The sequence below is a fragment of the Pelodiscus sinensis genome, chromosome 1 (genome assembly GCF_052426305.1).
Source record: "Pelodiscus sinensis isolate ZL-2025 chromosome 1, ASM5242630v1, whole genome shotgun sequence".
NCBI lineage: Eukaryota > Metazoa > Chordata > Testudines > Trionychidae > Pelodiscus > Pelodiscus sinensis.
Genome location: NC_143052.1, coordinates 359,122,413 through 359,142,913, shown reverse-complemented (window position 1 = coordinate 359,142,913; position 20,501 = coordinate 359,122,413). Strand labels below are relative to the sequence as shown.

General features: G+C 50.5%; 2 protein-coding genes across 2 annotated transcripts; both read left to right on the top strand.

Annotated features, from left to right (window-relative positions):
• The first annotated feature begins 5,849 nt into the window (after positions 1 to 5,849).
• LOC102449930 (olfactory receptor 52N1-like) lies at positions 5,850 to 6,797 on the top strand. Its single transcript, XM_075923526.2, has one exon. The coding sequence runs from the start codon at positions 5,850 to 5,852 to the stop codon at positions 6,795 to 6,797; it is 948 nt and encodes a 315-aa protein (XP_075779641.2).
• A 10,543-nt stretch (positions 6,798 to 17,340) lies between these two features.
• Positions 17,341 to 18,288, top strand: LOC149526141 (olfactory receptor 52E2-like). Its single transcript, XM_089775354.1, has one exon. It carries the CDS (start codon positions 17,341 to 17,343, stop codon positions 18,286 to 18,288), a length of 948 nt encoding a protein of 315 aa, XP_089631480.1.
• Positions 18,289 to 20,501: the final 2,213 nt, after the last annotated feature.

Genomic DNA, 20,501 nt, shown 5'->3' with positions numbered 1-20,501 from the left:
CTCATTTATAGAGTATCGGACTCAATGGAAACCCAGGCATTACCCCAATTTGTTTCCCAATCATCTCTAATTTTCAAACATTCACCAATATAAAGAGGAGTCAATTCCTCCCTGAGTCAGCTCAGGGCCCAGGAGTTCTCCTCTCCCTGTGGGAAGGGCCTTAATGGCTGTTTACTCGTGGAGCTGGAGGAGGAGCACAGGAGAGCAGACATGGAAACAGAGTCATTAACTAAAGTGTCTCTGATCTCCAGGCATTTGGCATCCAGACGCATCTTCTCTGTCAGAGGCTGAGCGATCCCCGCTGGGACTACACAGGTCTGTGTTATAAACAGAGCAAAAGCCCGTGTTGACTTGCAGCGCAGGACGCTGCTGCAGACGCTGAGCTGAGAGAGGTGGGGACGCGGCTGCCTGAGGGCGGTTCCAGGGAAGACACGTCCCTCTCAGCACTCACAGGTACCAGCTCTAGCTGAGGGGCTCCCCTGCTCCACAGACACGGCGTGATGTGGGGATGGTGGGGGAGAGGGTCAGTCTGTGATTCTCTCTGCTCTGCAGAGACACTGAACATCTCGAGGTCCTGGCCACGGGGCACGAGTTCATTCCCGTACACTGGCCAAAACGTCCTTCTTCTCTGTGCCCCTCCCCTGCCCCCATCCCAGCTAGGGACCTCCAGCAGCCAGGCTGGGCCATGTGAGTGGCACGGCAGATCCGTGGGGCTGAGCGGGGTGAATAGATGAGCGATACAAGGCCACGTTCTGAGGCCAGGGCCTGTCGTGTGATCAGGTCCCATGGAGGCAAAACTCCTCCAGGAATAAGAATTGAGGAAAGATCTCGGGAGCCAACTGTGTGTTACGCAGACACTGTCACCTTCTCCTCCTGCCTCTCAGGGCCCAGGCTGTTAACGAGAGGGCTATTAATTGGGTTTTATCTGATAGAAAGCCTGGGGTTGCTAGGGCCCCCTCCCCCAGAAGAATTATAAGAATTGCTCTACACAGGCAGGACCTCTTTTCTCCCAGCTTGATTCCAGAAGTTGGCTGAGGTCATTTACATCTGAAACTTGGATCAATTCAGCTGGAAGCAGACACCCAGTGTGGGAAATTCCCAATCTAAGGCTGAATATTTGGCAAATGTATCACAACCTGAGGCACTCTAATGGCAGGTGGCGTTAGCGACATGGGGGCCCACTGGCACCAGATACAACTTCCCGTTCATTTGTGAATCCCGCTGAGCTAAGCACTTCCCTCCTGTAATGTCAGTGGCGAGGAGTTCCACAGGAGAAATATCGATTAGCTAAACACATTTCCTTGACCAGTGTTCTAATGTCAGACTTTTAATCCCACGATGCAATGGCCCCTTGTCTGTGTGCACAGAGAAGCAGTAAATGCCAATACTTGATCTCATGGCTTTCTGCGAAATCTGCAGAGTTGCAGGTCAGAAGGGACCATTAGATTGTCCAGCCTCCTGTCTAATCCAGGCCATTTGATTTCTATTGAGCTCTACAACTTGTATTGAACTAAGACCTGCTCTACTCCAGGACTTTACGGGTATGTCTAGACTACAAGCTTTTGTCGACAGAAGTTTTGTCGACAGATACTGTCGACAAAGCTTCTGTCGTCAAAGAGCGTCTACACTACATTCAGTTCTGTCGACAAAGCAAGCCGCTTTGTCGACATGGTAGTGTAGACGCAAAGGACAGTTTACATGCAATAACACCTTCTGTCGACAGAACTCTGTCGACAGAAGGTGTTATGCCTCGTAAAATGAGGTTTACCAGCATCGACAAAACTGGTGAGTTCTGTCGACGTTATGTTGACAGAACTCAGCGGTAGTCTAGACGCAGGTATAGTTTTGTCGACAAAAGTGGACTTTTGTCGACAAAACCCTGTAGTCTAGACACACCCTACAATGTAGAATCATGGAGCCAGGGGGTTAGCAGAAATTCATAGACTCCCAGGGCTGAAAGAAACCTCAGGAGTGATCAAGTCCAGCCCCCTGCCCAAAGCAGGACCAGTCCCAATTAAATCAGAGACCAGAGTTAGCCAAGACCAGGAGGGTTCTCTAGTGTGAACCCCTGCCTGGATGCAGGATTCGTTCTGTCTAAACCCTCCCAGGCTGATAGGTATCATCTACCTCCTTTCCCCCAGTGTCCATAGGTGGCTGTTGTTTTCAGTTTTTGTTTTGCTTTGTTTATGAGGTTTTAACATAAGAACAGTCAGACTGGGTCAGACCAAACGTCCATCTTGCCCAGTGTCCTCTCTGCTGACTGTGGCCAATGCCAGATGCCCCAGAGGGAGGGATCACAACAGGTAAGCCACAATTAATCCTTCCCATGTCACCCATTTCCAGAGAAACAGAGGCCAGGGACACCGTTCCTACCCAGCCTGGCTAATAGCCATTGATGGACCTAACCTGCATGAATCTAACCCTGTTAAAGTTCTAGCCTTCACCACATCCTCTGGCAAGGAGTTCCACTGGTTGACTGTGTCCTGAGTGAAGAAAAAATTCCTTTTCTTTGTTTTAAACCTGCTGCCTATTAATTTCATTTGGTGACCCCTAGTTCTGATATTGTGGAACTAAGTAAATAACTTTTCCTTATTGACTTTTTCCACACTGGTCATGATTTTATAGACCTCTACCATATCCCCCCTTAGTCTCCTCTTTTCTAAACTGAAAAGTCCCAGTCTCTTTAATCTCTCTTCCTATGGGACCCGTTCCAAACCCCTCATCATTTGTGTTGCCCTTTCCTTAATTTCTTCCAATGCCAAGATGCCTTTCTTAAGATGAGGTGACCACATTCCGAACGCAGTATTCAAGATGTGGGCGTACCATTATATTATATAGAGGCAATAAGATATTTTCTGTCTTATTCTCTATACCTTTTTTAATTATTCCTAACATTGCTTTTTTGACTGCCGCTGCACACTGAATGGATGTTTTAAGAGAACTATCCACAATGACTCCAAGATCTCTCTCTTGAATGTTCGTTTCTAAGGGTATGTCTACACTAGCTCGTTAATTTGAGCTAGGTAGACAAATGAGGCGACTGGAGTTACTCAGTTAATTTGAACTAAGGACTTAGTTTGAATTAACGTTTCACTGCCATATGTAGCCGCACAGCAGTGAGTTCGGGCAAGTGAAAGTTCAAAATGACGACCGGATGGGAACATGCAAATAAAGCCCGGGTATTTAAATCCCGGGCTTCATTTGCTACTCCAGTCGCCTCATTTGCCTCCCTAGCTTGAATTAACGAGCTGTTTTACCTGGAGAACTCCCTCTCCAAACTCTCTTGTTAGCTGTACCTGCTCACCAAATGCTCCAGATTAATCAAGATGCCCGGTCAGAAAAAAATCTCTGGGACAATCTTTGAGACACCTGAAACTTTGATCTGAAATCATTTTGATTTGCTGCAGATCAATAATCAAAATAGAGATTAACATCAGATCTAGACATATCCATGTAGCATCTCTGTGGAAACACCTTTGCTCACTGACAGCGTCCCTGGCAATTTCTGAGACCTGTCTGCCAGCTTCTAATTCATTTCCAGTCTGCTCTGGAACCAAGGATAAAAAAAAAGAACCAACCCTGATCTGCTGTGGATTGGCATCAATTTTACGCCTAAGCTGTTTTAAGCTAGTTCCGTACCAACTTTTCTGTCATTTCTTTGTTAACACTATTTTTTAAACTTTATATTAATTAATAGTTTCATTTTAACTCAGTCCTTGTCCTAGATCTCCCCCTTTCTCTGCCGTTTTGGCTCTGCTGCTGTCTGGTGGCACACTTCGGGTTCCAAATGAAATCAGTCATTTCCTAAACATGGTGTTCATACCTCTACCGGATCTATTGTAGATGCTGTTCAACCCCCTTCTTGAGAGCTAATTGGGTTGGGAAGTTTTCATCCCCTCAGAAGTTCTGAGTACAGTTTGTTCCCCAATGCAGAAGAAAAAATATTTCTTGTGCACATCTACATTTTTATCAGTCACAATTTTTCGCTCTCCCTCTGGTAACCAGCCTAATTCTTTCTCATTATTTCTTTTGTTCTTAGCATACTGAATTGGCTTCTTGTTTATGCTTCACCCTGCCAAGCATAGATTTTCAATACTGCTTTAAAAGTTCCTTATCATTTATCTAATTTCCAATGTGTACAATATGCTGTGTTCAAAACCTTAAGAGGGGTAGCCAAGTTAATCTGTAATAGGAAAAACTTAAAAACAGCAAATAGTCTGGTAGCACTTTAAAGCCTAACAAAACATGTAGATGGCATCATGAGCTTTCGTGGGCACAGCCCACTTCTTCAGATGACTGAAGCGTTGGATGTCCAAAACTATATTTTGGCTCTGGACATCCAACACTCCGGTCATCTGAAGAAGTGGGTTGTGCCCTCAGAAACTCATGAGGCCATCTACATATTTTGTTAGTCTCTAAAGTGCTACCAGACCATTTGTAGTTTTTTACAGTTTTTTAATATGCTGTGTTTTCCTTTCGACCATTTGTTATACGTTCCATCCTCCCCCTTTTCCCCTTAATGTTGCCCTCACTTCACTGCAGAACTGGGTTTTGTCCAAAGTTGGCTGCTTTCTTTTCTATGGGAACTTGGCTCTTTAGCTTTTTTTATAAAATCTTCTAAACTAGCCCCCGGTGTTCTTTCCCATTTCTCTGTCAAAACATTTCCATCCGATCAGGTTGGTTGACAATTTCCTCCAATGTTAAGGAACTAGCCATTTTCAAACACTAACTATGAAAAAACATTACATTTTTCTAGGGTCACCAAATGAAATTACTAGGTAGTTTTAAACAAAAGGAAGGGGTTATTTTTCTCCTTCACTCAGTGCAAAGTTAAGATGTGAAACTCCTTGCCAGCAGATCTTGTGAAGACCAGAAATTTAAAGGATTCAAAAGAGAACTAGATAAATTCATGGAGGTTGGGTCCATCACTATTATTATCAATAATATTATACAAGCAATGACAGTGTCCCTAGACTCTGCTTGTCAGAGCTGGAAATGGATGACGGAGGAGGTATCACAGGATGATTCTCTGTTCAATTCAATCCCTCTGGGGCATCTGGCGCTGGCCACTGTCGACAGACAGGACACTGGTCTAGATGGACCTTTGGGCTGACCCAGTCCGGCCATTCTTGTGTTCTTAGGGGTGTCCTTTGGAATGTCGTCAGTTCTACTCATTCATTTGTTCTTCTCTAGCCTGAACTTTGTCTCTTCTCCAAACCAAACAGCCCCCCACATTCTCAGACCCTACTGTGGAGCTCCCCTTTGCATTGCTATGTCTTAGGGGGGGCAAATTGCCGACCTCTCCACAGCAGGTCATTCTCTGGCCCATTGCCTAGGCAGCTGGACACTATCTGTGTCTGCCGACTGCTGCGACCGAGCTGGTGGCTGTATGACCTGCCAACTCTGACACCCGGGTCTTTCCCTGAGGGCTGTTCCAAGGGGGAGGTGTCCCCGGCACAGGCCTTTGTGAAGATTTGCGTTTGTCCCACTCTTGGCTGTGGAGCAGCTGGACGAATGGAGAATTCCTGACAGTGCCAATGGACCGGTTTGGCTTTCAGTACATGACGGACAATCAAGTCCAGGCAGGATCCATGCTCCTCTTTTGTGCCAGTGCCTATTGAGCTTTCTCACAGGGAAGGTGTTGGGAACACTGACCCGCAGAGCCCCCTCAGATTGGGACTGGCAGGAGGAGGGTCGGTTCTTTATCATTTATTTCTCTGCCTAATTAAATTGTCATTTTTCAAGGTGTATAAAGAACGATCATCAGTTTTGACCATCGGAACAGCCTCCAGAAGTGCATGTGGTGTCTCCTAGTAACATATAGAAGTGGACACCTTCTTACCTGCTCCATGTCAAAGTCCAACAGAACCGACTTCTCCAACCCCTCCACCTTCATACTGCTAGGAGTCCCTGGCCTGGAGGCGGCCCATGTCTGGATCTCCATCCCCTTCTGTGCTATATATGCAGTAGCCCTCTTGGGGAACTTCGCCATCCTCTTCATTGTGAAGACGGAGCAGAGCCTTCATGGGCCCATGTACTATTTCCTCTGCATGCTGACTGTCACCGACTTGGTCCTGTGCACGTCCACCTTGCCCAAAACACTGAGCATCTTCTGGTTCAATTCCAGGGAGATCAGTTTCAGTGGCTGCCTCACTCAGATGTTCTTCATTCACTCTCTGACAGTGATGGAGTCCGGGTATTGTGTGGCCATGGCTTTGGATCGCTACGTGGCCATTTGTGATCCTTTGAGACATTCCACCATCCTCACAAACTCCATGATGGCCAAGATCAGCCTGGCCGTGATGCTGCGGGGAGTCATACTCATTCTGCCCTATCCCCTCCTGGCCAGTCAGTGGCCATATTGCAGAACGAATATCATCCCCTCCACGCACTGCAAGCTTATGTCTGTGGTAAGCCTGGCCTGTTCCAACATCAGCATCAGTAGCTACTATGGCCTCTTTGTGGCATTCGCTGTGATGTTTCTGGATCTGTTCCTTATCACTGTGTCCTACACTCAGATCCTCAGGGTCATCTTCCGCCTCCCCACCAAGGATGCCCGGCTCAAGACTTTTGGGACCTGCAGCTCCCACCTCCTTGCCATTTTAGCATTTAATATCCCAGCTCTTTTCACCTTTCTCACGCAATACTTTGGCCACAATATGCCCCTCCATGTCCACATTCTCATGGCCAACGTCTATCTTCTGGTGCCCCCCATGCTGAACCCCATCATCTACGGGGTGAGGACCAAACAGATACGCCGCAGTTTGATTCGGCTCTTTATTCCTAGGAAGAACTAAAAGTTTTCTCCCGGTGCTCTGGATTTCACCCTGAGCTCTGTGCGGGACTGACTGGTGATGCAGTTTTTTTCTTTTCTTTGAGTGATGTGCTATAATAGTAACGGATAAATAGGGAAGGAAAGTTTGGGAAAGTTGGACTGGTCAGGGATCCTTCATGGTCTCAAAAATGTGCTGGGAGGACATTGATCCAAATGCATTAGCCAGTCCAGCCACGCTATGGCACACTGCGTCCACGCCCTGCTGGCCACGGGGCTGGCAGTCTGGGGGACGAAGGTGGGTTTGTGGAAATCTTTGCAGGACATCAAGCCCTTCTGTAGGGAGCAGATGGCTCATCTGTTCTCGAACCAATCTGTAATCCGAGCTGGGAGGTAGCTGACACGTAGTGTGTACATGGTGGAACAGCGAGAGATGGGCCTCCGGTTGCTGGGGTCATACTCACCTTTCTTCCAACCACGCAACACCACGGATTTCTTCCTGGAACTTCTTGGGGCTCTAGCAGAACAGTTCACCATTGTTGGAAACGACAGTTCTTACCTGGCCACCAGGGTCTGCTTTTTTCCAGGAGTTGCCGTGAATGTCACCCTTTCCTGGTGACAAGTATCAGAGGTAGCTGTGTTAATCTGAATCTGCATCTGACGAAGCGGGTCTTTACCCACGAACGCTTATGCTCCAATATACCTGTTAATCTATAAGGGTATGTCTACACTACCCTCCTATTTTGAAATAGGAGGGTAATGTAGGCATACCGCAATTGCAAATGAAGCCCGGGATTTGAATTTCCCGGGCTTCATTTGCATAAGCGGGGCGCCACCATTTTTAAATCCCCGCTGGTTCGAACCCCATGCCGCGCGGCTACACGGGGCACGAACTAGGTAGTTCGAACTAGGCTTCCTAGTTCGAACTACCGTTACTCCTCATTCCACGAGCAAGCTCAGCCTTGAAGTACGAGAACGGTCTCTCCAACAGGTTTGCGCAGTAAGATGAGGGCCGTCGAGGAGCTCTCTCCCTGCCGTTGGGTGGTTTGAGTGACCCCTAACTTGCCCTGCTGAACATTCCCACTGGGAGGTGGAGAAATTCAAGGATTCCAGCCTCAGGACATCTCATTTAAAATGGGGGAGGGAAGGAATCAAGGTCTTCTGTTTGCTTCTCCTCTACCTCCCTGCCAAGAGGAAACAGCTGGTAACAACAGGTCTGGAATGAGAGGTGGGAAGAAGTGCTGGGCACTGGCTGGAAAGACATTTCACCTCAAAGGGAATCTACATAAAAGCTCAGATGGGGGAGAAATTACTAGTTCATGGAGGTTAGGTCCATAAAAGGCTATTAGCCAGGGGATAAAATGGTGTCCTTGGCCTCTGTTTGTCAGAGGCTGGAGAGCGATGGCAGGAGACAAATCGCTTGATCATTGTCTTCGGTCCACCCTCTCTGGGGCACCTGGTGCTGGCCACTGTCGGCAGACAGGCTACTGGGCTAGAAGGACCTTTGGTCTGACCCACTACGACCGTTCTTATGTTCTAGTTGTAGCCAGTTTCTTTATGTATCAAGGTGAGTGTGACAGGTTTGCTCACTGCCACGGCGCCTCCTGCTGGCCAGACTTGGGAATTAGCTCATTCCGCTGTGGAGAACCCTCCTCTGGCTGGTGTCTCACCCGCTCATACCTGCCTTTTTCCAGTTCAGCACCATGCTTTGTCAGGTCCCACTTTGGTGCCCCTTCCCTGGCTACACAGCCGTGCCCATGCTCTGAGGGCCTACACTCCTGGGAACATTGTTATCACTGAGCCCTCTCTTGCCTCGGTGACCCACTGCCATTCATCAGCTAGCCCCTGCCCTCAGGCAAAGCGCAGTCTGAACTGGCCACTTCATCTTTGGTACGGGTGGGAGAGGGGGGCGTATTGCCTATTTCTGCCCTGGCTGCTTCTCCGCAGCCCTCGTACCTCCTTGGGCCCTTTCACTAGCTCTCAATCTGGGGATTTTTTATTCCTGAGCTTCCCTGGATCACCCGGCCTCCCCCCAGCACTGCTCTGTCCCAGGTACCCCGGCTAGCAGGCAGCTGGGTCCATCTCGCTCCTCTGCAGAAGTCAGACTGGGCTTCTCCTGTGTAAGTGCCCTTCCTTTAGGGCCTAGCTGGTTCCCATCCCCCTCTTAGGAGTGTTTGAACCCTGAGTGCCCCAGGTCCAGCCCCGTCACAGTAGCAAGCACGGTTTGTGCATTCGCTGAGGTGAGCGTCTTTGTTCTGTGTGTTACCTCCTGGTGTCACTTCAAACTTCCCATTAATTTATTAAAACTTCTGTCTCCTTTATACTCGAAACCAGTTTGTCCAATTCATATTGGGGCGGGGGCGGGGAGCTGAGCATGCCCCTCTCCACACTGAGGGAGAGTGAAAAGGTCAGAAAACCTGGTTTTTGCCCTAGGGCAGCGTTTCTTAAAGTGTATTGGCAGTTGGAGGTGTGCCATGGAGAACAGAGTTCAAAATGGCTGCTCTTAAAAGGGCAATGCCTGCTCTCCTGATGAAAGGGCAAATGTTTGGTTTTGTTTTTTGTTTTTTTTTGTTTTTTGCTTAACAAGTTCTTTTCCGCCCTTTTTTGTATGGTTGCTTTGCTCAACAACTTTTCCGTGGTGGTTTTTTTTTTGGGTTTTTTTTTTTGTTTGTTTTTTTGGGGCCAACAACTTTTCTCTTGGGAATGGCCACCCTTAAAGGAGCAAGCTTCCTTTTTTTTTTTCCTCTCAACAAAAAAATCCTTGGTGTTCCCCATTAAAAAAAATATTGTTTGGTGTTCCTCAGTCTTAAACAGAAACACTGACCTAAAGTGTCTGCACAGCAGAGTGTTGGGGCAAGTCCCTAAGGCTTAATGTTCCAGAGCTGACCTCTGTCTCTCTGTGCAGCTGGGGTGACCCTGCCTGTGGCCTGGCCAGAAGAGGCTTGTAAACATGGCCCGGTGAGACCAGGTAGAGGGGACAAAGGCTGGCAGAACAGGCCAACTCGGCGGTCTACCAGTACATCAGGTAGCAACACAAAAGGGACAACCCATCCCAAGGATACGAGAGAGGTCACTAAGGTCATGTCTAGTCTGGAGAACATGAATAAGAACATAGAGCTTAGAATAACTAAGGGCCACCACAAATTAATAAACAGGAAGTTTCAAAGAAACAAAAGGAAAGTTTGTATCACACAACACAGAATCAACCCATGGAATTTTGTGAGGATCAAGACTATCACAGAATTAAGAAAAGGCTTAATAATTTCTTGGAGGGTCAGTCCATCTATGACTATTAAACAGGATGACAGGACACTGGGCTAGACATGGTTTGGGTCTGATACACTATTACCATTTTCATGTTCTTATGTGAGTATCAGAGGGAGGGGAGGATGAAGGTGTGGAACAGGGAAAGTGCCTTGAGAAGAAGAGCTGAGACTACACAAAAGAGGTGGGTGGGGCTTCAAGGGCTCAGTCATCAGTAGCTGGAAAAGTGGCAAACCTGTGAGTTGTACATAGACTGATCCCCACATTTTTCAAACTGATACTAGCTCTGCAAGGAGTTTTTCTGAGAGCCAGAGCACCATGTGATGAGTGAAAATCCTGAGCAACCTCTCTCGGATCTCCTTGATCCTCACCCCATAGATGATGGGCTTTAGCATGGGGGACACCAGGAGGTACACGTTGGCCATGAGAATGTGGAGATGGAGGGGCATGTTGTGGCCAAAAGTGTGTAAGGAAGAAGAGACCTGAGATGTAAAAGGCTACGATGGCACAGAGCTGGGAGCCACGTATCCCAAATTTCTTGAACCAGGCGTCCTTTGTGGGAAGGCTGAAGATAGCCCTGAGGATCTGAGTACAGGAGGCAGTGATAAAAAAAAACCCCTCAAACCTGCCAACAAGAATGTCACAGAGAGGTTTTAGTAAGTGATGTCATGGACATCAGAGCAGTCGAGATTCACCCTGACTATGTTTTTGCAGTGTGTGTAGGAATGATTCTGTGTAAAGGCCAGTGCCACACCAGGACCAGGTAGGGCAATGTGAACACATGGCCATGCAGCACCACCCTCAGATTTTCCATCCTTCTTTCTGAAATGAAAGTTAGGCGAAATTGACAGGAGTTGACAAAGCAATTCAGAATAGTCACATAAAAGTCATATGTGGGGCTTGCAGCTCAGCAGGCCCGGGATGGAAGTTTCCATCCCTGCTGAACCCAGCTTAGCATAGGCTGGGACCCTACAAGTGAAAACAGCTGCTGGGCTTTCCCAGCTTTAAGCCATGCTTGAGCTGGAAAACTACTAAGTGGTGAACTAGTTTGTCCTCGGTCTCAGCCCATGAAAGTGATAAGAATGGCGTTGAGCCAGGTATGCACACACCCAGTAAACAACTGGGCTGTGTCTACACTGGGCCACTTATTCCGGAAAATCAGCCGCTTTTCCGGAATAAGCTGCGAGCTGTCTACACTGGCCCTTGAATTTCCGGAAAAGCAACGACGCTCTACTGTACAAAATCAGCCGTTATTCCGGAAAAGCTATGCTGCTCCCGCTCAGGCATAAGTCCTTATTCCGGAACACTGTTCCGGAAAAGGGCCAGTGTAGACAGCCCAGTAGTCTTTTCTGGAAAAAAGCCCCAATCGCGAAAATGATGATCGGGGCTCTTTTCCGGAAAAGCGTGTCTATATTGGCCACAGATGCTTTTCCGGAAAAAGGGCTTTTTCGTAAAGCAGCCTGCCAATGTAGACGCTCTTTTTCCGGAAATACTTATAACGAAAACTATTCTGTTTTAAGCATTTCCAGAAATTCATGCCAGTGTAGACACAGCCCTGCAGTATAGCTGGTGTAGGGAGTCCTGTGCCCAGTGAGTCTCAGCAGGGACCTAGACCTCACAGGGTGCCCTGGATCCCCCAGGTGGAGCCATGTCCACTGCAGCCTGGTGCGAGGTGACAGGAATGGGGCTCCCCACAGACTGAAAGGGCATAAGCATTTCTAAGTGCATGTAGTTCTCTTATGCATTGCTCTTCCTGTGCTTATTGGCCTGTTACTTTGCAGAAGCTGTGTAATCATCTGGCAGTGTTACACCTGTAATAGTAGTGATGTAGTGTTTAGTAATCCCTCATCGACTCTGTGTTGAAGTGAATCCAGAATCCTGCTTGGCCCTGACCCTGTGAATTGACAAGTCTGTCAGCAGAATGGTGCAGGCATACTGCTGCCACTCCCCATAGCCCCAGCGTGCCCCATGGTCACACCTCACAGCACAGGGAATCGAACTGTAACGCTGCCCCCCAGCACAGCACAAGGGCTCTGGCCCGTCGATGTACCCAGGCACATGATACAGAGTTGCAGCAGAAATATCGCTGTGTGCATCACACAAACAGGGATGTTGCAACACAAGTGCCATGGCCTGGTGCTCTTGGCCCAAAACACCACCACAAACAGGATAATGTGAATGGCGGGATGAATGGCAGGTGCCGCGATTCTGACAACACCCTGGTGAGGAGCAAAGGCTCAGCCCGAGCAGCGCCAGACACACGTGCACACCCTGAAAGGCTGATGGGGTGAGACAAGCAGTCTCATAAGCATGTGGCACAAAGCAGACAGGCTAAGGCCCAGGGTGCAAATGACACAAAGGTGGGTGGTTAGCAATGGCTGCCCACAGCTGTTTAGAATTCTGTTGTGAAACCGCAAGACTTGGAGCAGCAGGGGGCGCTGCAGGCCAAGAGTGAGGGGCCCCGGCCATGCAGCATGTAGCTCCAAGCTGGAACAGCAGGGGGCGCTGCAGAGGCAGAGCTGGTGAAGGGGAAGCAAGCTCAGCCCTGCCTCCCCTATGCTGATTGGCTCATGTGGGAGAACCTCTAGCGGGGGATGGGGCTGCTCTACTGTCCATCCCGGTTCATGCAGTGACATCACTTCCTGCCATGTTACATCTGGGGGGCTGCACCTGCGCCAACCACAGGCACATTCTAGGGGCCAACGTGGGTAGTTCACCAACCCACCAGGCCAGAGCCAGGTTTTACCAGCTGCCTTCCAGCCCCAGGTTGATTCAAATGAAGTTAGCTACTCATCTGAGGTGCCTGCACACGAACGCAAAACACCAGGAAAAAACCAGGAAGAACTGCAAGTCCTGGCCAAGTTACAGTGTTCTGATGTGATTGTTAGAAGAGAGACATGGGGGGCGACTCACAGGAGGGGAGCAAGGACGTGGAGGGGAATAAAATGCTTGGGAGGGACGTAGAGGGGGGGAGAAGAGGAGGAGGAGTTGCCCTGTAGGTCAGGGAGCAGTAGGATTGCCCAGAACTCCAGCACGTAGAGGGAGAAAAGTCTGTGGAGAGTCTTTGGGTTCAGACTGTAGAGGAGAATGACAAAGGGGATGTCACAGGGGTTCTCTGCTGCAGGCCACCAGACCAGGCAGGCTGGCGCACTAGACTAGCACTGGGTAAACAATGCACCTTCTAGAAAGAGTAACACGGCAGGGAAGGTGTCTGGGAGGCTAGCTGTGTGGTAAAGAAAAATTACTGAGGACACAGAAACAAGCCATCCTGACAGGCCCCCTCTGTGTGTGTGTGGAAGACTCTAAGCTGGGGAGAGAGGTTGATATGCTGGAGGGCAGGGATCAGGTCCAGAGCGAATTAAGAAATTAGAGGAATGGGTCCAAAGAAAATTGATGAGGTTCAACAAGGACAAGTGCAGAGATCTGACTTGGGATGGAAGAATCCCAGGCATTGTTACAGGCTGGGGACTGACTAGCTAAGTAGCAGTTCTACAGAAAAGGACCTGGGGATTCCAGTGGATGAGAAGCTGGATATAAGTCAACGGGGCGCCCTTGTAGCCAAGAAGTCGAATGGCATATTAGGCTGCATTAGGAGGAGCATTGGCAGCAGATCCAGAGAAGTGATTATTCCCCTTTATTCAGCTCTGGAGAGGCCACATCTGGAGTATTGTGTCCAGTTCTCCCTCCCCCCCCACCCCATAGAAAGGACATGGACACATTGGAGAGGGTCCAGCAGAGAACAACCAAAATGATGAGGGGGCTGGAAATTTGACCTACGAGGAGAGGCTGAGGGATTTGGGCTTGTTTACTCTGCGGAAGAGAAGAGTGAGAGAGTATTGGAGAGGAGCTTTCAACTTCCTGAAGGGAGGTTCCAAAGAGGATGGAGAGAGGCTGTTCTCAGTGGGGGCAGATGGCAGAACAAGGAGCAATGGCCTCAAGTTGCAGTGGGGGAGGTCCAGGTTGGATATTAGGAAAAACTATTTCCCTAGGCGGGTGGGGAAGCTCTGGGATGGGTTCCCTAGGGAGAGGGTAGACTCTCCAGCTCCCCAGTTATTTAAATCCCAGCTTGACAAAGCCCTGTCTGGGACGGGTTAGTTGGGGCTGGTCCTGCTTTGAGCAAGGGTTGGACTCGATGGCAGCTGAGGTCACTTCCAAAACGAATCTTCTACGATTTGATGTACAAATTCCTACCAGTCCCAGAGTCTCACACTCAGCACCTGCCCATTGACGGAATGTTTACAGAGCATCAGCCTCTAGGGGGACCGGGGCCTTATCTCAAAGTTTCTTCCCAATCCTCAATTCTTTTCAGACATACACAAAGCACGGAGCAGCCAATTCCTCCCTGACTCAGCCCAGGGCCCACGAGTCTCCTCGCCCTTTGGGAAGGCCGTTGATGGCTGTTTACTCCTGCCGCTGCAGGAAGGACACAGAAGGGCAGACATGGAAACGGAGACATGGGCTCGAGAGTCCCCGATCTCTAGACATTTGGCATCCAGACGGTTTTTTCCATCAGAGGCTCAGCGATCCCCACTGGGGCTGCACTGAGCTATATTAGAAATGGAGCAAGCGCCCGTACAGACTTCCAGCGTGGGTTATAACCAGTGCATGGCCCTGTGCCGGGACTCGGCGCGGGACGCTGCTGCAGACGCTGGGCTGAGAGAGGTGCGGGACGTGGCTGCCTGAGGGGGGTTCCAGGGAAGACACGTCCCTCTCAGCACTCACAGGTACCAGCTCTGGCCGAGGGGCCCCCCTGCTCCACGGACACAGCGCAATGTGGGGAGAAGGTCAGTCTGTGATTCTCTGTGGGCTGCAGAGCCACCGGGCATCTCGGGGCCCTGACCAGGGGGTGTAAGTTCATTCCCGTACGTTGGCCAAAATGTCCAGAAAAAATCTCTCTGCCGATCTTTGGGACACTTGCAGCGTGGATCTGAAACCATTTTGATTTGCTGCAGATCGATAATCCAACTAGTGACTAACAACAGACCTAGACGTATCCGCGTAGCACCCTTGTGGAAATACCTTTGGTCACCCACAGCTCCCCTGGCTATTTCTGAGACCTGGCTGCCAGCTTCTAATCCATTCCCAGTGTGCTCTGCTGAGACGGCACAAGGTTCCTTATGTAATCGAAATCTTTTCCCTGCTCAATCAAATGACTCAGAGAAATCAAAGACTGAAGGATCGGTGCCCTTCCCCTGGTGAAACAATCTTGTAGCCTCATTAAAAGGAGGTTTTTAGTCCCACTTGACAAAGCCCTGGCTGGGATGATTTAGTTGGGATTGGTTCTGCGTCAGGCAGGGGGTGGATGAGATGACCTCTTCATGTCTCTTCCAACCCTGCTCTGCTGTGATTCCATGTTGTGGACTGGCGTTAATCATACCCCTCTGCTGTTTTAAGCTAGTTCCAGACCAACTTTTCCGTCATTTCTTTGTCAGCTCTTCTTGGTAAACTTTCCCTTTATTCATTAATAGTTTCATTTTAACTCAGTCTTTGTCCTATACCCTCCCCTTCCTCTACCGTTTTTGGCTCTGCTGCTGCCTAGTGGCACAATTCTAGTTCCAAATGAAACCAGTCGGTTCCTAAACATGGTGTTCATACCTCTATGGGTTCTCTTTTAGATGCTGTTCAACCCCCTCCTTGACGGCTAATGGGCTGGGAAGTTTTTCATCCCCTCAGATGTTCTGAGAACCTCACACGGCTTGTCCCCCAATGCAGAAGAAAAGATGTTTCTTGAGCACATTTACATTTTTAACACTCAGAATTTTCCACTTTCCCTCTAGTAACCAGCCTAATCCTTTCCCATTATTTCATTGGTTCTTAGCATTCTGAATTGCCTTCTTGTTTATGCTTGGCCCTGCCAAGCACGGATTTTCAATGCTGTTTTAAAAGTTCCTTATCAGTTTCCCTAATTTCCAATGTGTCCAATACGCTGTGTGTTTTCCTTTCGACAGTTAGTTACACGTTCCTTCCCACCCCTTTTCCCCCTAATGCTGCACTCGCTTCACTACAGAACTGGGTTTGTCTAAAACTGGCTACTTGGCTCTTTAGCACTTTAATAAAAAACTTCTAAAATAGTCCCCGATGCTCTTTCCCATTTCTCTGTCTAAATATTCCCATCCAATCAGTTTGATTGACAATTTCCCCCAATTTTAGGGAACGAGCCATTTTCAACCACTGATTGTGACTAGACATTGGGGGGAGGGATAGCTCAGTGGTTTGCGCATTGGCCTGCTGAACCCAGGGTTGTGAGTTCAGTTCTTGTGGAGGCCATTGGGAGCAAAAATTTGTCAGGGATGGTACTTGGTCCTGCTGTGAAGGCAGGGGACTGGAGTTGATGATCTTTCAAGGTCCTTTCCAGTTCTAGGAGATAGGCAATCTCCCCTATACTATATTATTATACTTGTCTAGGGGGTCACCAAGTGAAACTAGTAGGTAGCAGTTTTCAAACAAACTAAAGGAAGGGGACTCCTTTCCAGAGGATGTTGTGCAGATTAGGACTTTAACAGTGTTCAAATAAGAACTAGATTAATCCATGGAGGCTAGGGCCATCAGTCCATCGGACAGGTAGGTCTGACCGTTCTTATGAGCGTCCTTTGGAATATTGTCAGTTCTACTCCTTAATTCCTTCTTCCTTAGCATGACCTTTGTTTGTCTCTTCTCCAAACCAAACAGCCCCAAACTTTACAGTCTCCTTCCTACAGCAGCCCCCGACATTCTCAGACCCTAATGCATCGCTATGTCTTTGAGAAACCAAACTGCTGACCTCTCCACAGCAGGTCACTCTCCAGCCCCTTCCCTAGGCAGCCAAACTCTTTTTGTGTCTGCCAACTGCTACAACTGAGCCGGTGGTTCCATGACCTGCCAGCTCTGACACCCGGGTCTTTCTTGAGGGCCGTTCCAATGGGGGTGTCCCCCCGGCACAGGTGTTGGCAAAAGTTTGAATTTGTTCAGCTCTCAGATGTGGAGCAGCCGGACGAACAGGGAATTCCCGACAGCGCTGACGGGCCGGTTTGGCTTTCAGTGCATGATGGGACAGTAAAGGCCAGGCAGGATCCACACTCCTCTTTCCTGCTGGTGGCTATTGAGCTTTTTCACAGGGACGTTCATGGGAACACTGACCCGCAGAGCCCCCTCGGATTGGGATTGGCAGGAGGAGGGATGCTTGTTTATCATTTATTTCTCTGCATAACAATATTACCATTTTTCAAGGTGTGTAAAGAACGATCATCAGTTTTGACCATCGGAACAACCTCTGGTAGCATTGTCTCTTAATAACCTTCAGAGGTGGACACCGTTTCCTCTGCTCCATGTCAGATTCCAACACAACCAACTTTACCAACCCCTCCACCTTCATCCTGCTGGGCATCCCAGGACTGGAGTGGGCCCATGTCTGGATCTCCATCCCCTTCTGCATCATGTACGCCATAGCCCTCTTGGGGAACTTCACCATCCTGTTCATCGTGAAGATGGAACCAAGTCTCCATGAGCCCATGTACTATTTTCTCTGCATGCTGGCTGCCACCGATATGGTCCTGTGCACATCCACCATGCCCAAAACGCTGAGCATCTTCTGGTTCAATTCCAGGGAAATCAGTTTCAGTGGCTGCCTCACCCAGATGTTCTTCCTTCACTCTCTGACAGCGATAGAATCTGGCTATTGTGTGGCCATGGCTTTCGATCGCTACGTGGCCATCTGTGATCCACTTAGACATTCCACCATCCTGACAAACTCCATGGTAACCAAGATCAGCCTGGCTGTGATGCTGCGGGGAGTCATGCTCAATCTGCCCCATCCCCTCCTGGCCAGTCAGTGGCCATATTGCAGAACCAACATCATCCCCTCCACACACTGCAAGCACATGTCTGTGGTGAGTCTGGCCTGTGCCAACATCCGCATCAGTAACTACTATGGCCTCTTTGTGGCATTCTGTCGGTTGTGTCTGGATCTGTTTCTTATCGCTGTGTCCTATACCCAGATCCTCAGGGCCATCTTCCGCCTCCCCACAAAGGAAGCCCGGCTTAAGACTTTTCGGACCTGCAGCTCCCACCTCTGCGCCATCTTAACCTTTAATATCCCAGCTTTGTTCACCTTCGTCACACAGAACTTTGTTCCCAATATGCCCCTCCATGTCCACATTCTCATGGCCAACATGTACCTCCTGGTGCCCCCCACGCTGAACCCCATCATCTATGGGGTGAGGACCAAACAGATACGTGTCAATTTGGTTCGGCTCTTTACTCCTAGGAAGAACTAAACATTTTCTCCTTGTGCTCTGGCTTTCCCCCTGAGCTCGGTGTAGGACTGGCTGGTGACGCAGTGCTGGGCCTCTTCCCTGAGTCACCTACAGGACAGGCTAAGGGACACTGACGTTTCGCAATTCCCTGGGACAAACGAGTCAGGGTACGTCTACACTACAGCGCTAATTCGAACTAACTTAGTTCGAATTAGTTAATTCGAACTAAGCTAATTCGAACTAGCGCATCTAGAACCAAAAACTAGTTCGAATTAGCGTTTTGCTAATTCGAACTAGCGCGTCCACACTGATTGGACGCAGGGGGGCATTTAAGGGCAGCTGAAACCGGTTCTGGCAGGGCATCAGGTCAGTAGTTGCTTTGTGTGGCTGCTGTCTGAGGCTATCTGAGGCTCGAGCTTAAAGGGACCCCCCTGGACAGCCGGTTCTCAGCTTTTCCTGCTTGCTTGCCAACCTCGCCGAGGGACAGCAAAGCGTTGGTCTCTGTGCCCGTCTGTGTCGGTGCTGCCCTTCAGGGACGCCGCCGCAGGTGGCAACATGGAGCCACAGCTCGCCCTGCACCTTCTGGTGCACTTTCTGGACTTGCTGCTGCAAGCCTGCCAGCAATGGCTCGAGGCTGCCTGGCACCACCTGGTGCACGTCAGCCCCCTGCCTCTCCGCCTTGCCGCCCTGGGGGCCATGGAGGGGCCATGGAGGGGCCGTGGCGGCACCCCGGCACCGGCGTACCCCGCCGCGTCTGGACACCAGCACCGACTGGTGGGACTGCATTGTCCTGGAGCGCTGGGAGGACCGACAGTGGACCTAGAACTTCAGGATGAGGAGGGACACCTTCCTGGAGCTCTGCGAGTGGCTCACCCCTGCCCTGTGCAGAAGAGACACTCGCATGAGGCCCGCCATCCCCCTCCAGAAGCGGGTGGCCATCGCCCTCTGGAAGCTCTCCACGCCGGACAGCTACCGATCCGTCGGGAACCAGTTCGGTGTGGGGAGATCCACCGTCAGAGTGGTGCTCATGCAGGTATGGCACTCGTCGGCCACCAAGCCGGGGGGGGAGGGAGGCTGCGAGGAGGGGATGGGCTGCCCCAGGGACAAAGGGGGGCGGGAGGAGGCGAAAGCGCCTCGCACCGGAGGGATCGGTCTGTCCCGGCCGTACTACACGCCGCCAGGGGGGTTGCTACTGGGAGTGGGGCGCGGGGCACTGCCAGGGCACGAACGCTCCCAGCCACCCGGGCGCCCCACTGATTGGCTCTTTGCTGTGTCTCTCTCCGCAGGCGGTCAAGGCCATCAACCGGGTGCTGCTCCGCAGGGTGGTCCGCCTCGCTGACCCGGACGCCGTCATCCGGGGATTCGGCGCCCTCGGCTTCCCCAACTGCGGGGGGGCCATCGACGGAACGCACATCCCCATCCGTGCCCCGGAACACCAGGCGTCCCGGTACGTGAACCGCAAGGGGTACTTCTCCGTGATCCTGCAGGCCGTGTGTGACCACCGGGGCCAGTTCACGGACATAAATGTGGGCTGGTCCGGCAAAGCACAAGACGCCCGGGTGTACCGCAACTCCTCCGTGTGCCAGCGGCTTCAGGCCGGGACCTTCTTCCCCGACCGCCACATCAGGGTCAGGGACATGGACATGCCCGTGTGCCTGGTGGGGGATGCCGCCTACCCACTGCAGCCCTGGCTCATGAAGCCCTACACGGGGCATCTCAATCCCTCCCGCCAGGCCTTCAATGCCAGGCTGACCAGGGCCCGCATCGTGGTGGAGGGGGCCTTCGGGCGACTGAAAGCCCGCTTTCGATGCCTCCTCACCTGTCTGGACCTGGCTGAGAACAACATCCCTCCCGTGGTGGCGGCATGTTGTGTGCTCCACAATTTGTGTGAGCGAAAGGGGGAGGCTTTCCTGCCAGCCTGGATGGCTGAGGCTGACCGCATGGCTGGACCCTACGGTCAGCCCCGCACCGCCGCCATCCGGGAAGCCCAGCGGGGGGCCGTCCGGATCCGGGAAGCCCTGCGGGAGAGCTTCCAGGTGGAGGAGGAGGACTGACCTCTCCCTGCATGCCCCACTGGGGCCTTCTTCCACCCTACCCCCCTTCCCCTTTCCCCTCCCTATCTACTGTAAAATAAAGACACCTGTTTTTTAAACAAAAATGTCCGTTTATTTAACATAACTGGGTGCGGGAAGGGAGGAATGAGGGTTGGAGAGGGGAGGGGGAAACCTGGGACG